The 12347-nt window shown below is 42.9% G+C and overlaps 1 protein-coding gene across 1 annotated transcript in view; it reads right to left on the bottom strand.

Annotated features, from left to right (window-relative positions):
• LOC139540619 (adenylate cyclase type 1-like) overlaps window positions 1-12347 on the bottom strand; it is an 83255-nt gene that overhangs the window by 23395 nt on the left and 47513 nt on the right. The window contains exons 5-8 of the mRNA XM_071344432.1: window positions 11963-12121; window positions 10968-11109; window positions 7593-7748; window positions 3266-3457 (exon numbers count right to left, since the gene is read on the bottom strand). Of these exons, the coding sequence (XP_071200533.1) occupies window positions 3266-3457; window positions 7593-7748; window positions 10968-11109; window positions 11963-12121 (649 nt within the window). The remainder of the gene's footprint in view (window positions 1-3265; window positions 3458-7592; window positions 7749-10967; window positions 11110-11962; window positions 12122-12347) is intronic.

Genomic DNA, 12347 nt, shown 5'->3' with positions numbered 1-12347 from the left:
ATCTATCACCAACCTACTGAAGCGCCGCTCAGAGTAAATATTTATTGCATTTTCCTTTTCCAAATGGGCAGTAATTTAGAATGCATAAGATATATATTTACGATAGCACAGCTTCGCCCTTTGTTCCTCAGTCTTCCCGCTCTTTCACTCAAACCCAGCCCTTTTTCTTTTGTGTAACAAGCTGTAATATCTGTTCCTCCCGTTAGGGACGTTTTCCTTTATGACATCATTTGTAATCAAGGTATGATCTATTCTGTGTATATGTAATTCTGTGTGATTTAGTTAGGTATTTAGTAAATAAATAATTAAACCCAATTTTGTATTGCTGATTCAACTTGTTAGCCAGGGTTCGTGAAGATAACCAAGAATTTACAACCTTCAGATGAGACTGAAATATGGTGACGATTAATATTGACTGCTATTGATGTAAAATACTATTAGGTCTTTAAGAGTTTATTCGGAAGATAACAGCTCTATAAATATTATTTTGTGGTGCCCCTCCTCTCTAGTTAATCACATTTACATGATTAGCTCAATCAGGTAATATTAATTACGGAGAAAGTATTTTATAGAATAGCATGTCATAACACTTAATCCGGCATAGCCAAAGACACGACAACACAATATTACAAAATGGTAAGAGAACTGGTGAAGAAAGTTATCTCTCTACATACGCATTTCTTTACCGGAATATCTAAATGAAAATTCTGGCAGATCCATAAAATGTCCTTGTACAGTAGTAGATCTAAGTAAATTAGAGGATTCTAAATTAATATCTAAGGGGCTTTTATACAATTATATATTATAATGCAGGGTGAATTAAAAAAATCTGTTTTAAAATGTACATGTTTATTAAGTAGTCTTGCTTGTCTCAGAGCAGCGCGAAACGGTGCTAAAATAGTTGACCACACGGGGGGAGGCTATTGCTTGTTGGGGGGGATTTTCACACCTACAGTAGCCGGGCTATTAAACTAATCGTTGGATAACAGACCGGCTCTCGGAACTCATTAACACACACACACACACACACACACACACACACACACACACACACACACACACACACACACACACACACACACACACACACACACACACACACACACACACACACACACACACACACACACACACACACACACACACACACACACACACACACACACACACACACACACACACACACACACACACACACAAATTCAATTTCCAGTGAGACTATTCAAGCCATCGACTCACTGAAGAATGAAGATGATGGGCGATCGGCAAATGCAGTCTGGAATCTGGCATCACAGCACAACATCAACATCGCTCTAATCACAGTTAGATCAGGGACTGTAGTGATGCCTCTTGCACTGAGATGCAGTGCCTTAGACTACTGCGCCACTCGAGAGCCATAACCAATATGACCAATATACAGTATATATATTATATTTTTCAGAACATTAACCATGTGTGTTCTCTTGTTTTGTACTGTTTTGTAGTTTCGAACCAATGATTTACCAAGATGACATTGAATGTTCCTGAGTGGCCTAGTAACAGTTTTGACTTAAAAATCGTCTTGAAAATCCAGGGCAAGACTTGAAAATGGCTGTCTAGCAATGAACAACAACCAACTTGACAGAGCTTGAAGAATAAATAAAAAAATAACGTGCAAATATTGTACAATCCAGGTGTGCAAAGCTCTTAGAGACTTACCCAGAAATTCTTTCATTTTCCATAAATGTGATACATCTTTGGAAATGTTCTTCCACTTTGACATTACAGAGTATTTTGTGTACATTGACTAAAAATTACAATTAAATCCATTTTAATCCGACTTTGTAACACAACAAAATGTGGAAAAAGTCAAGGGGCGTGAATACTTTCTGAAGGCACTGTAGCCCCCAAAAGGGTTGTAATCATAGCGGAACCCAGAACCGTTTTTTAATGGTTCTTTATAGAACCTTAAGGTTCTGTATAGCACCATACAGGGTCCATTTAGAAGCTTATGAGCATGGTTGTTTATAGTACATTCAAGAAAAGGTTCCATATAGCACCAAAAAGGGTTCCGCTATGGTTACAAGCCAAAGAACCCTTATTTGGCAACATATAGAACCATTTGTTTTTAGTGTGTACCGTCAAAAAAATTGTCATCAGATTAGATACTTTTGAAAAACTAGATGACCTCTAGATGATTACTTCTTGGATCACTTTTAGAAAGAATGTTTGTGAAAAAATACATTACAACACCTTTCTGTTTTCTCAATGACATTCAATTCAGCATTGAAAAAAGATTGTTTAAGTTTGTTCCACCTGAGCGAGTATGACCACAAGTCAGAGACCACTATGGTGACACAGCAAATGCGTTTAATAGAGTATCCTTGTCTTCTTCTTCTCTTTGTCTGCCTGTTAATGGGAAAGTAATCAAAAAGTAACTTAAAGTAATCCGATAGCATTACTGAGTTTGGGTCATCCAAAAGTTAAGTTACTGACTGCAGTTTTGGACCGGTAACTAGTAACTGTAACGGATTACATTTAGAAAGTAACCTACCCAACCCTGCACACACATACTCACACAGACACACACGCAACACACGCAGGCACACACACAAACATACACACATACACACACACATACATATAGACACAATCACAGTTCTTCTCTTCTCTGCGTCTTTGTGTCAGACTCCCACTCACACGAAGGAGAAAGTCATCCGACGGGCGCATGTGGCTCAGAGGCTCCCAAATCATTAGCAGTACCCCCTTCTGAGAGTGTGGGTGGATCACTTTAAATTCCACAACCAAAGATGACAGGCGTGGGAGAGAGAGAGGAGAAGGGAAGGGGGGAGAGAAAGAGAGAAGAGAGAGAAAGAGAGAGAGAGGAGAGGAGAGGGCAAAGGGAAGAGAAAAATAAAGAGTAAGAGAGAGGAGAGAGAGAGAGAAAGAGAGAATGAGAGGAGAGAGTGAGAGAGTAGAATGGAAAAGGAAGAGAAAAATAAAGAGTAAGAGAGAGGAGAGAGAGAAAGAGAGAAAGAGAGAAAGAGAGAAAGAGAGAAAGAGCGAAAGAGAGAGAAGATGAAGGGAGTCACGAAGCATTCCCCTTCTTTGCCACCCACACACTGAGAAAGAAAGACAGTGAGAAGGCAAATTTTTACTGTGTGTGTGTGTGTGTGTGTGTGTGTGTGTGTGTGTGTGTGTGTGTGTGTGTGTGTGTGTGTGTGTGTGTGTGTGTGTGTGTGTGTGTGTGCTTGCGTGCGTGCGTGTGTGTGTGTACTCTACATACCCTGCGCTCCCTGTCTGTGTTCCTGTAGGTGAGTGTGATGAAGTTGAGGTCGGTGGTCTGTGAGTCTGTCTGACGAGCCTCGATTAGCCGGCCAATGTAGCGGTTAACCCGTGTACCAGGCGGGTGCTGCACAGAGCCTGAGAACGACGTCCGGCTACGCACCTTCTCCGATGCCGTCCGCAACGCACGCCTCTGTCAGGGACACGGGACAGAGAACAATGTGTTAATATTAGGACAGCATCAGAGTCACAAGGACTTGATCCCCAACCACAGGAGAACCTGGAAGTGGCCGTTCCACCTTTATACAAATGTTAATTCCAAGGTTATATGAGTTCTTATACTGTTGGTCCTACAGCTTATATAGTTTGGTCGCAAACAGTTATTGGAATAAATAATGAATCATGGCATATAGGAAACATACACTCAGTGTGCAGTTTATTAGGTATACCCATATAGTACCGGGTCGGATCCCCCTTTCCCCCCAGAACAGCTTGAAGGAAAACATTCCCCACACCATTGACACCAGACAGGATGGGTCCATGGACTTAAGACAAATTCTGACTCTGCCATCAGCATGACGCAACAGGAACCGGGATTCGTCGGACCAGGCAATGTTTTTCCACTCCTCAATTGTCCAGTGTCGGTGATTGCGTGCCCACTGGAGCCACTAATAAACTGGCCACTGAGTGTATACCAACTGTATTGGGAAGAATAACGTTCCCTTCAATTGATAATGCCCTCGTTAGTGTATCAAACGGTGAGACTGTGGGTGTATCAAACGGAAAACCGTGCCAATACATCCTCCAAACATCGGCTTCGAGGGCATTATCACTTAATTATCACTATTATACAACGGGTTAACAACATATTCAAATATTTTAATAAAAAATAGATATTTTGATGAATTTATTCATACCATTTCATCCTTCCACAAGATATAGTCCCGACACAACTCTAGGGTTGCTACCCAAGCCGAATGGTCATTCGTTCTATCGGTTCGGTTGCCAGAGATGCGACCCAGTCATTAAGTCGTTTGTTCTAAATGTTCTATTGCCATACTACTGGCTGGCAATGTTCTTATGCCTTGCTTGCTAGCAAGCCAACTACGGCTAACTTAAAGTCACGTCAAACAGGGCAGCCAGAATAACAACAAATTAGCCGCATTTGCATTTGTTTAAGCTGTTTTGTAGTGACATTTATTAACGCCCATAACAATGAGCTAATGATGCGCAATATCACCTGGTATAGAAAATGTGCTCTCTCATCGGGACACTGTTGTTCAGAGGAGCTAGCCAACAACACAGCTAACACAGCACCAACACAGCACAAACACAGCTAACACAGCACCAACACAGCTAACACAGCACCAACACAGCTAACACAGCACCAACACAGCTAACACAACACCAACACAGCTAACACAACATCAACACAGCTAACACAGCACCAACACAGCTAACACAGCACCAACACAGCTAACACAACATCAACACAGCACCAACACGGCTAACACAACACCAACACAGCTCACACAGCACCAACACAGCTAACACAACACCAACACAGCTAACACAACACCAACACAGCTAACACAACACCAACACAGCTAACACAGCACCAACACAGCTAACACAACACCAACACAGCTAACACAGCACCAACACAGCTAACACAACACCAACACAGCTAACACAACACCAACACAGCTAACACAGCACCAACACAGCTAACACGACACCAACACAGCTAACATGACACCAACACAGCTAACACAACACCAACACAGCTAACACAGCACCAACACAGCTAACACAACACCAACACAGCTAACACAACACCAACACAGCACCAACACAGCTAACACAGCACCAACAGAGCTAACACAACACCAACACAGCTAACACAGCACCAACACAGCTAACACAGCACCAACACAGCTAACACAACACCAACACAGCTAACACAACACCAACACAGCTAACACAACACCAACACAGCTAACACAACACCAACACAGCCAACACAACAACACAGCTAACACTACACCAACACAGCTAACACAACACCAACACAGCTAACACGTCACCAACACAGCTAACACGTCACCAACACAGCTAACACAGCACCAACACAGCTAACACAGCACCAACACAGCTAACACAGCACCAACACAGCTAACACAACATCAACACAGCTAACACAACATCAACACAGCTAACACAGCACCAACACAGCTAACACAACACCAACACGGCTAACACAACACCAACACAGCTAACACAGCACCAACACAGCTAACACAACACCAACACAGCTAACACAGCACCAACACAGCTAACACAACACCAACACAGCTAACACAACATCAACACAGCACCAACACAGCTAACACAACACCAACACAGCTCACACAGCACCAACACAGCTAACACAACACCAACACAGCTAACACAACATCACCACAGCTAACAAAGCACCAACACAGCTAACACAACACCAACACAGATAACACAGCACCAACACAGCTAACACAACACCAACACAGCTAACACAACACCAACACAGCTAACACAGCACCAACACAGCTAACACAACACCAACACAGCTAACACAGCACCAACACAGCTAACACAACACCAACACAGCTAACACAACACCAACACAGCTAACACAACACCAACACAGCTAACACAGCACCAACACAGCTAACACGACACCAACACAGCTAACACGACACCAACACAGCTAACACAACACCAACACAGCTAACACAGCACCAACACAGCTAACACAGCACCAACACAGCTAACACAACACCAACACAGCACCAACACAGCTAACACAGCACCAACAGAGCTAACACAACACCAACACAGCTAACACAGCACCAACACAGCTAACACAGCACCAACACAGCTAACACAACACCAACACAGCTAACACAACACCAACACAGCTAACACAACACCAACACAGCTAACACAACACCAACACAGCTAACACGTCACCAACACAGCTAACACGTCACCAACACAGCTAACACGTCACCAACACAGCTAACACAACACCAACACTGCTAACACAACACCAACACAGCTAACACGTCACCAACACAGCTAACATGTCACCAACACAGCTAACACGTCACCAACACAGCTAACACAACACCAACACAGCTAACACAACACCAACACAGCTAACACAACACCAACACAGCTAACACAACACCAACACGGCTAACACAACACCAACACAGCTAACACAGCACCAACACGGCTAACACAACACCAACACGGCTAACACAACACCAACACAGCTAACACAATCACTTCAAACTGAAGCTGGAAAGACCGCAAACTAGCTGCATTTCGTTTCGTTTGACCTGTTTTCTATTGACGTTTCTTTGTATATGTTCTTAAAAATGATTATTTTGACTGGCTGAGAAAAGCTGTCTGCCTGTCTGTCTCATGCCGACTCCTGACCCCTACACGTACATTATTATGGAGATCAAATTTAAATATTGAAACAACTTTGCAAATATCAGAGAGACAGACCACAAGTTTTATACAGCTCTCCGCTATTGAAAACCAATTGCTAATCTAAAAGAAATGGGAGATAATGTCTAGATGCGTTTTACAATGGAGATCAAATGTATAAATTGTCTGGCTGGGCTGATGAGACAGTGGATTACGCAGTGAGATGGAACAGAGCTTTAGCCGGTGGTAACTTGTGGAATAGACACCGGCTGGTTTTAACCAATCAGCGTCCATGATTAGACCCACCCGTTGTACAATGTAATATTATTGGGTGTCATAATGCTAGCATTAGCAATGAATTCTACAATGTAATACTGTTGGGTGTCATAACGCTAGCATTAGCAGTGAGCTAGACAAAGCCCTGACAGTTATTAGAAGATTACACAGTTACAGGGCTATTCCTGACAGAGAAATGATGCCTCCACACACACACCAATCATAACACACTGAGTCATCACTGAGTCACAGTTTTCAACACACACCCACCCTATAATATAGCGGTTTGTTTTGGTGTTAGAGTTAGCAATGATATCTGTTGCCTTGGTTTTAACCAAGTTTCTGTAACTTACTCTGTGGATGAGTGTGTTGGCACAGGGAGGTTTATAGGAGTGATACAGATTAGCGTGTGTGTGTGTGTGTGTGTGTGTGTGTTCAGGATTAGGAAACCGAGCAGGATTTCACAGCTGGACATAAAAACCCGTTAAAAGGTTTTTAGCACTCAGACATATTATTTCCCAGAAATACGAATACACACACACACAACACCCACACACTAACAGCAACACACACACCTTGTCATCGTCGTCGCAGGTCATGACGTTAGAGAAGGGGATCTCCGCCTTGAACATCTTCCTACAGTGCATGAGCTGAACAAGCAGGTAGCACACTGTCTTAAACTTCATCTTCTTGGCTGGCTTGATATCCGACAGGATCAACCCTGGGAAGATCTGAGGAGAGAAGGGAGAGAGAGGGAGAGGGGGAGAGAGGGGCAATAGAGGGAGCAGGTGGAGAGAAAGGGAGTGGGAGAGAGGGGATGGGGAAGAGAGGGAAAGGGAGAGGGAGGTAGGAAAGAGGGGGAGGGAGGGAGGGAGTGGGGGAGGGAGAGAGGGGAGAGGGGGAAAGCAGGGGGAAAGAGAGGTGGTTAAGTACTAGAGAAAGATCTTCAGCCTTTATAATAGAAACTCTATAAAAGAGCCTATTAACTGGTAGTGTTATGTGATAGAGTCTAATAACTGGTAGTGTTATGTGATAGAGTCTAATAACTGGTAGTGTTATGTGATAGAGTCTAATAACTGGTAGTGTTATGTGATAGAGTCTAATAACTGGTAGTGTTATGTGATAGAGTCTAATAACTGGTAGTGTTATGTGATAGAGTCTATTAACTGGTAGTGTTATGTGATAGAGTCTAATAACTGGTAGTGTTATGTGATAGAGTCTATTAACTGGTAGTGTTATGTGATAGAGTCTAATAACTGGTAGTGTTATGTGATAGAGTCTAATAACTGGTAGTGTTATGTGATAGAGTCTATTAACTGGTATTGTTATGTGATAGAGTCTATTAACTGGTAGTGTTATGTGATAGAGTCTAATAACTGGTAGTGTTATGTGATAGAGTCTAATAACTGGTAGTGTTATGTGATAGAGTCTATTAACTGGTAGTGTTATGTGATAGAGTCTAATAACTGGTAGTGTTATGTGATAGAGTCTAATAACTGGTAGTGTTATGTGATAGAGTCTAATAACTGGATGATTCACCTGTATAATCTATGTGTATGATCCACATGTATGATCCACATGTATGATCTATGTGTGTGATCCACATGTATGATCCACATGTATGATCTATGTGTGTGATCCACATGTATGATCCACATGTATGATCTATGTGTATGATCCACATGTATAGAGCATTACTGGGACTAGGAGACACTGACCCACAGCTTAATAGGATAAATGACCTCATAGGATAAATAATTCAGTGGAATCATCATGCGTGAACTCCGGAGTTGAATCATCCGCTGTCTAGAGTAGATTACACAGAATGGTGCAAAGGAAGTTGAAGTTGACTGATCTGGGCAACCCATAACCAAATCACACATGAGGGGTAACCAGCCACTGCATTAGGTTCTGAGTGGAGCACAGGAGATGTTGGACTAGTGTAGGTGGCAGGACCAGGATATGGACCCTGGTGCACTATAAAGGGAATAGGGTGCCATTTTGGATGAAAACAGTATGAGTCACTGTGTACCTTAAGTCTGTTGGAGGGTACAATGTAAGATTGTTGTGGTTGTGTGTTTGTGTATATACGGTTATTGGAATGTGTGTGTGTATGTGTAACGGATGTGAAATGGCTAGCTAGTTAGCGGGTACGCGCTAGTAGCGTTTCAATCAGTTACGTCACTTGCTCTGAAACCTAGAAGTAGTGTTGCCCCTTGCTCTGTAAGAGCCACGGCTTTTGTGGAGCGATGGGTAACGATGCTTCGTGGGTGTCAGTTGTTGATGTGTGCAGAGGGTCCCTGGTTCGCGCCCGTGTCGGGGCGAGGGGACGGTTTAAAGTTATACTGTTACATACAGTGGGGCAAAAAAGTATTTAGTCAGCCACCAATTGTGCAAGTTCTCCCACTTAAAAAGCTTCAACTGTGACAGACAAAATGGAGAAAAAAAATCCAGAAAATCACATTGTAGGATTTTTAATGAATTTATTTGCAAATTATGGTGGAAAATAAGTATTTGGTCAATAACAAACAAGCAAGATTTCTGGCTCTCACAGACCTGTAACTTCTTCTTTAAGAGGCTCCTCTGTCCTCCACTCGTTACCTGTATTAATGGCACCTGTTTGAACTTGTTATCAGTATAAAAGACACCTGTCCACAACCTCAAACAGTCACACTCCAAACTCCACTATGGCCAAGACCAAAGAGCTGTCAAAAGACACCAGAAACAAAATTGTAGACCTACACCAGGCTGGGAAGACTGAATCTGCAATAGGTAAGCAGCTTGGTTTGAAGAAATCAACTGTGGGAGCACTTATTAGGAAATGGAAGACATACAAGACCACTGATAATCTCCCTCGATCTGGGGCTCCACGCAAGATCTCACCCCGTGGGGTCAAAATGATCACAAGAACGGTGAGCAAAAATCCCAGAACCACACGGGGGGACCTAGTGAATGACCTGCAGAGAGCTGGGACCAAAGTAACAAAGCCTACCATCAGTAACACACTACGCCGCCAGGGACTCAAATCCTGCAGTGCCAGATGTGTCCCCCTGCTTAAGCCAGTACATGTCCAGACCCGTCTGAAGTTTGCTAGAGAGCATTTGGATGATCCAGAAGAAGATTGGGAGAATGTCATATGGTCAGATGAAACCAAAATATAACCTTTTTGGTAAAAACTCAACTCGTCGTGTTTGGAGGACAAAGAATGCTGAGTTGCATCCAAAGAACACCATACCTACTGTGAAGCATGGGGGTGGAAACATCATGCTTTGGGGCTGTTTTTCTGCAAAGGGACCAGGACGACTGATCCGTGTAAAGGAAAGAATGAATGGGGCCATGTATCGTGAGATTTTGAGTGAAAACCTCCTTCCATCAGCAAGGGCATTGAAGATGAAACGTGGCTGGGTCTTTCAGCATGACAATGATCCCAAACACACCGCCCGGGAAATGAAGGAGTGGCTTCGTAAGAAGCATTTCAAGGTCCTGGAGTGGCCTAGCCAGTCTCCAGATCTCAACCCCATAGAAAATCTTTGGAGGGAGTTGAAAGTCCGTGTTGCCCAGCAACAGCCCCAAAACATCACTGCTCTAGAGGACATCTGCATGGAGGAATGGGCCAAAATACCAGCAACAGTGTGTGAAAACGTTGTGAAGACTTACAGAAAACGTTTGACCTCTGTCATTGCCAACAAAGGGTATATAACAAAGTATTGAGATAAACTTTTGTTATTGACCAAATACTTATTTTCCACCATAATTTGCAAATAAATTCATAACAAATCCTACAATGTGATTTTCAGGATTTTTTTTCCTCATTTTGTCTGTCATAGTTGAAGTGTACCTATGATGAAAATTACAGGCCTCTCTCATCTTTTTAAGTGGGAGAACTTGCACAATTGGTGGCTGACTAAATACTTTTTTGCCCCACTGTATGTGTGTGTGTGGTTGTGTACCTTTCGCCTGTGGGAGGGTACTATGAAGAAGGTCTCAATGTTGTGTTTCTGTAGGAAGGCGTGTCTATCATGGCCAAAGCCAGGCTCCACCTCATAGTCTCCATTCAAACACTCTAGAGTAGTCCTGGTTATGTGGACCTTACTGAGAGAGAGAGAGGGATGAGAAGGAAGGGGTATACAGGGAAAGTGGAGAGAGAGAGAGGTGGGGGGAGTAATTATGGATATGTAATTCATTAAAGGAGAATCAGAAACTGTTTTCATCTCTTCCAGGTTTGAGATAGATCATTAATCATTAATTACATTTCAGTTCATCTACTGAGCACACTGAGATTGGAATGAAATGGATCCCTACCCTGCTATCTCAGCTCATTAGCTGGTTCTTGTTTACTTGGCTCCTGAGTGACACAGCGGTCTAAGGCACTGCATCTCAGTGCTTTAGGCGTTACTACAGACACCCTGATTCGAATCCAGGCTGTATCACAACCAGCCGTGACTGGGAGTCCCATAAGGCGGCGCACAATTAGCCCAGCATTGTCCGGGTTTGGCCGGTGTAGGCCGTCATTGCAAATAAGAATTTGTTTTTAACTGACTTGCCTAGTTAAAAATAAGGTTAAATAAAATTTATAAAATACTTTAATTGCATTGAATTGAAAGCAATCCCCTTTTTGTACACTCAACATTTCACGACTCTAGGACCAATAAAATGCATTAAAAATAGCTTCTGTAGTTTTGTGACTGTATGTTCATAAATAGTAAAAATGCTTTTGAAGTTTCAGTTTTGGAGATACAAGGCTTTCTTTCAATAGCGAGACAATTCTTCCCCAAAAGAGCTTGACAAAACATTCCATCTCATCAATATGTGGCGTTTCCCAAATTACACCTTACTCCCTATATATGGGCTATTCATGGGCTCTGGTCAAAAATAGTGCACTACCGTATATAGGGAATAGGGAGCCATTTAGGACTCAGACATAGTTTCCAGTAGTCATACATACCCAGGCAGTCCTCCTGCCTCCATCACATTGGCCAGAGTGACATCATTGGACCAGACATCATACTGCCACTTCCGGAGTCCCAGAACCCCACAGAGTACCCGACCCGTGTGCAGACCCACACGCATGTTCAGATCCACCTCTGTAGCCTCCACCACAGACCTAGGAAGAGATAGAAACCTTGTGAAATGTAAATCACTTTAAAATCTTAAACTAACAAGTGGTATGCTTTTGCCCTTTACTTTAACAACGGGTACGGCCCTGAGTATGCACTCTTAGAAGTAAAGGTGACTGGAAGAACCTTTGGGGGTTTTAAAAATTGCCACACGAGTGGAACCTTTCCAGTTTAAAAGGTTCCTCAAGGAACCCCTCTGAAAAGGGTCTTCGA

This window comes from Salvelinus alpinus, chromosome 16 (genome assembly GCF_045679555.1).
Source record: "Salvelinus alpinus chromosome 16, SLU_Salpinus.1, whole genome shotgun sequence".
Classification (NCBI taxonomy): Eukaryota; Metazoa; Chordata; class Actinopteri; order Salmoniformes; family Salmonidae; genus Salvelinus; species Salvelinus alpinus.
Note: the sequence above shows the minus strand (reverse complement) of the source record. Positions and strands in the feature narration are given on the sequence as shown.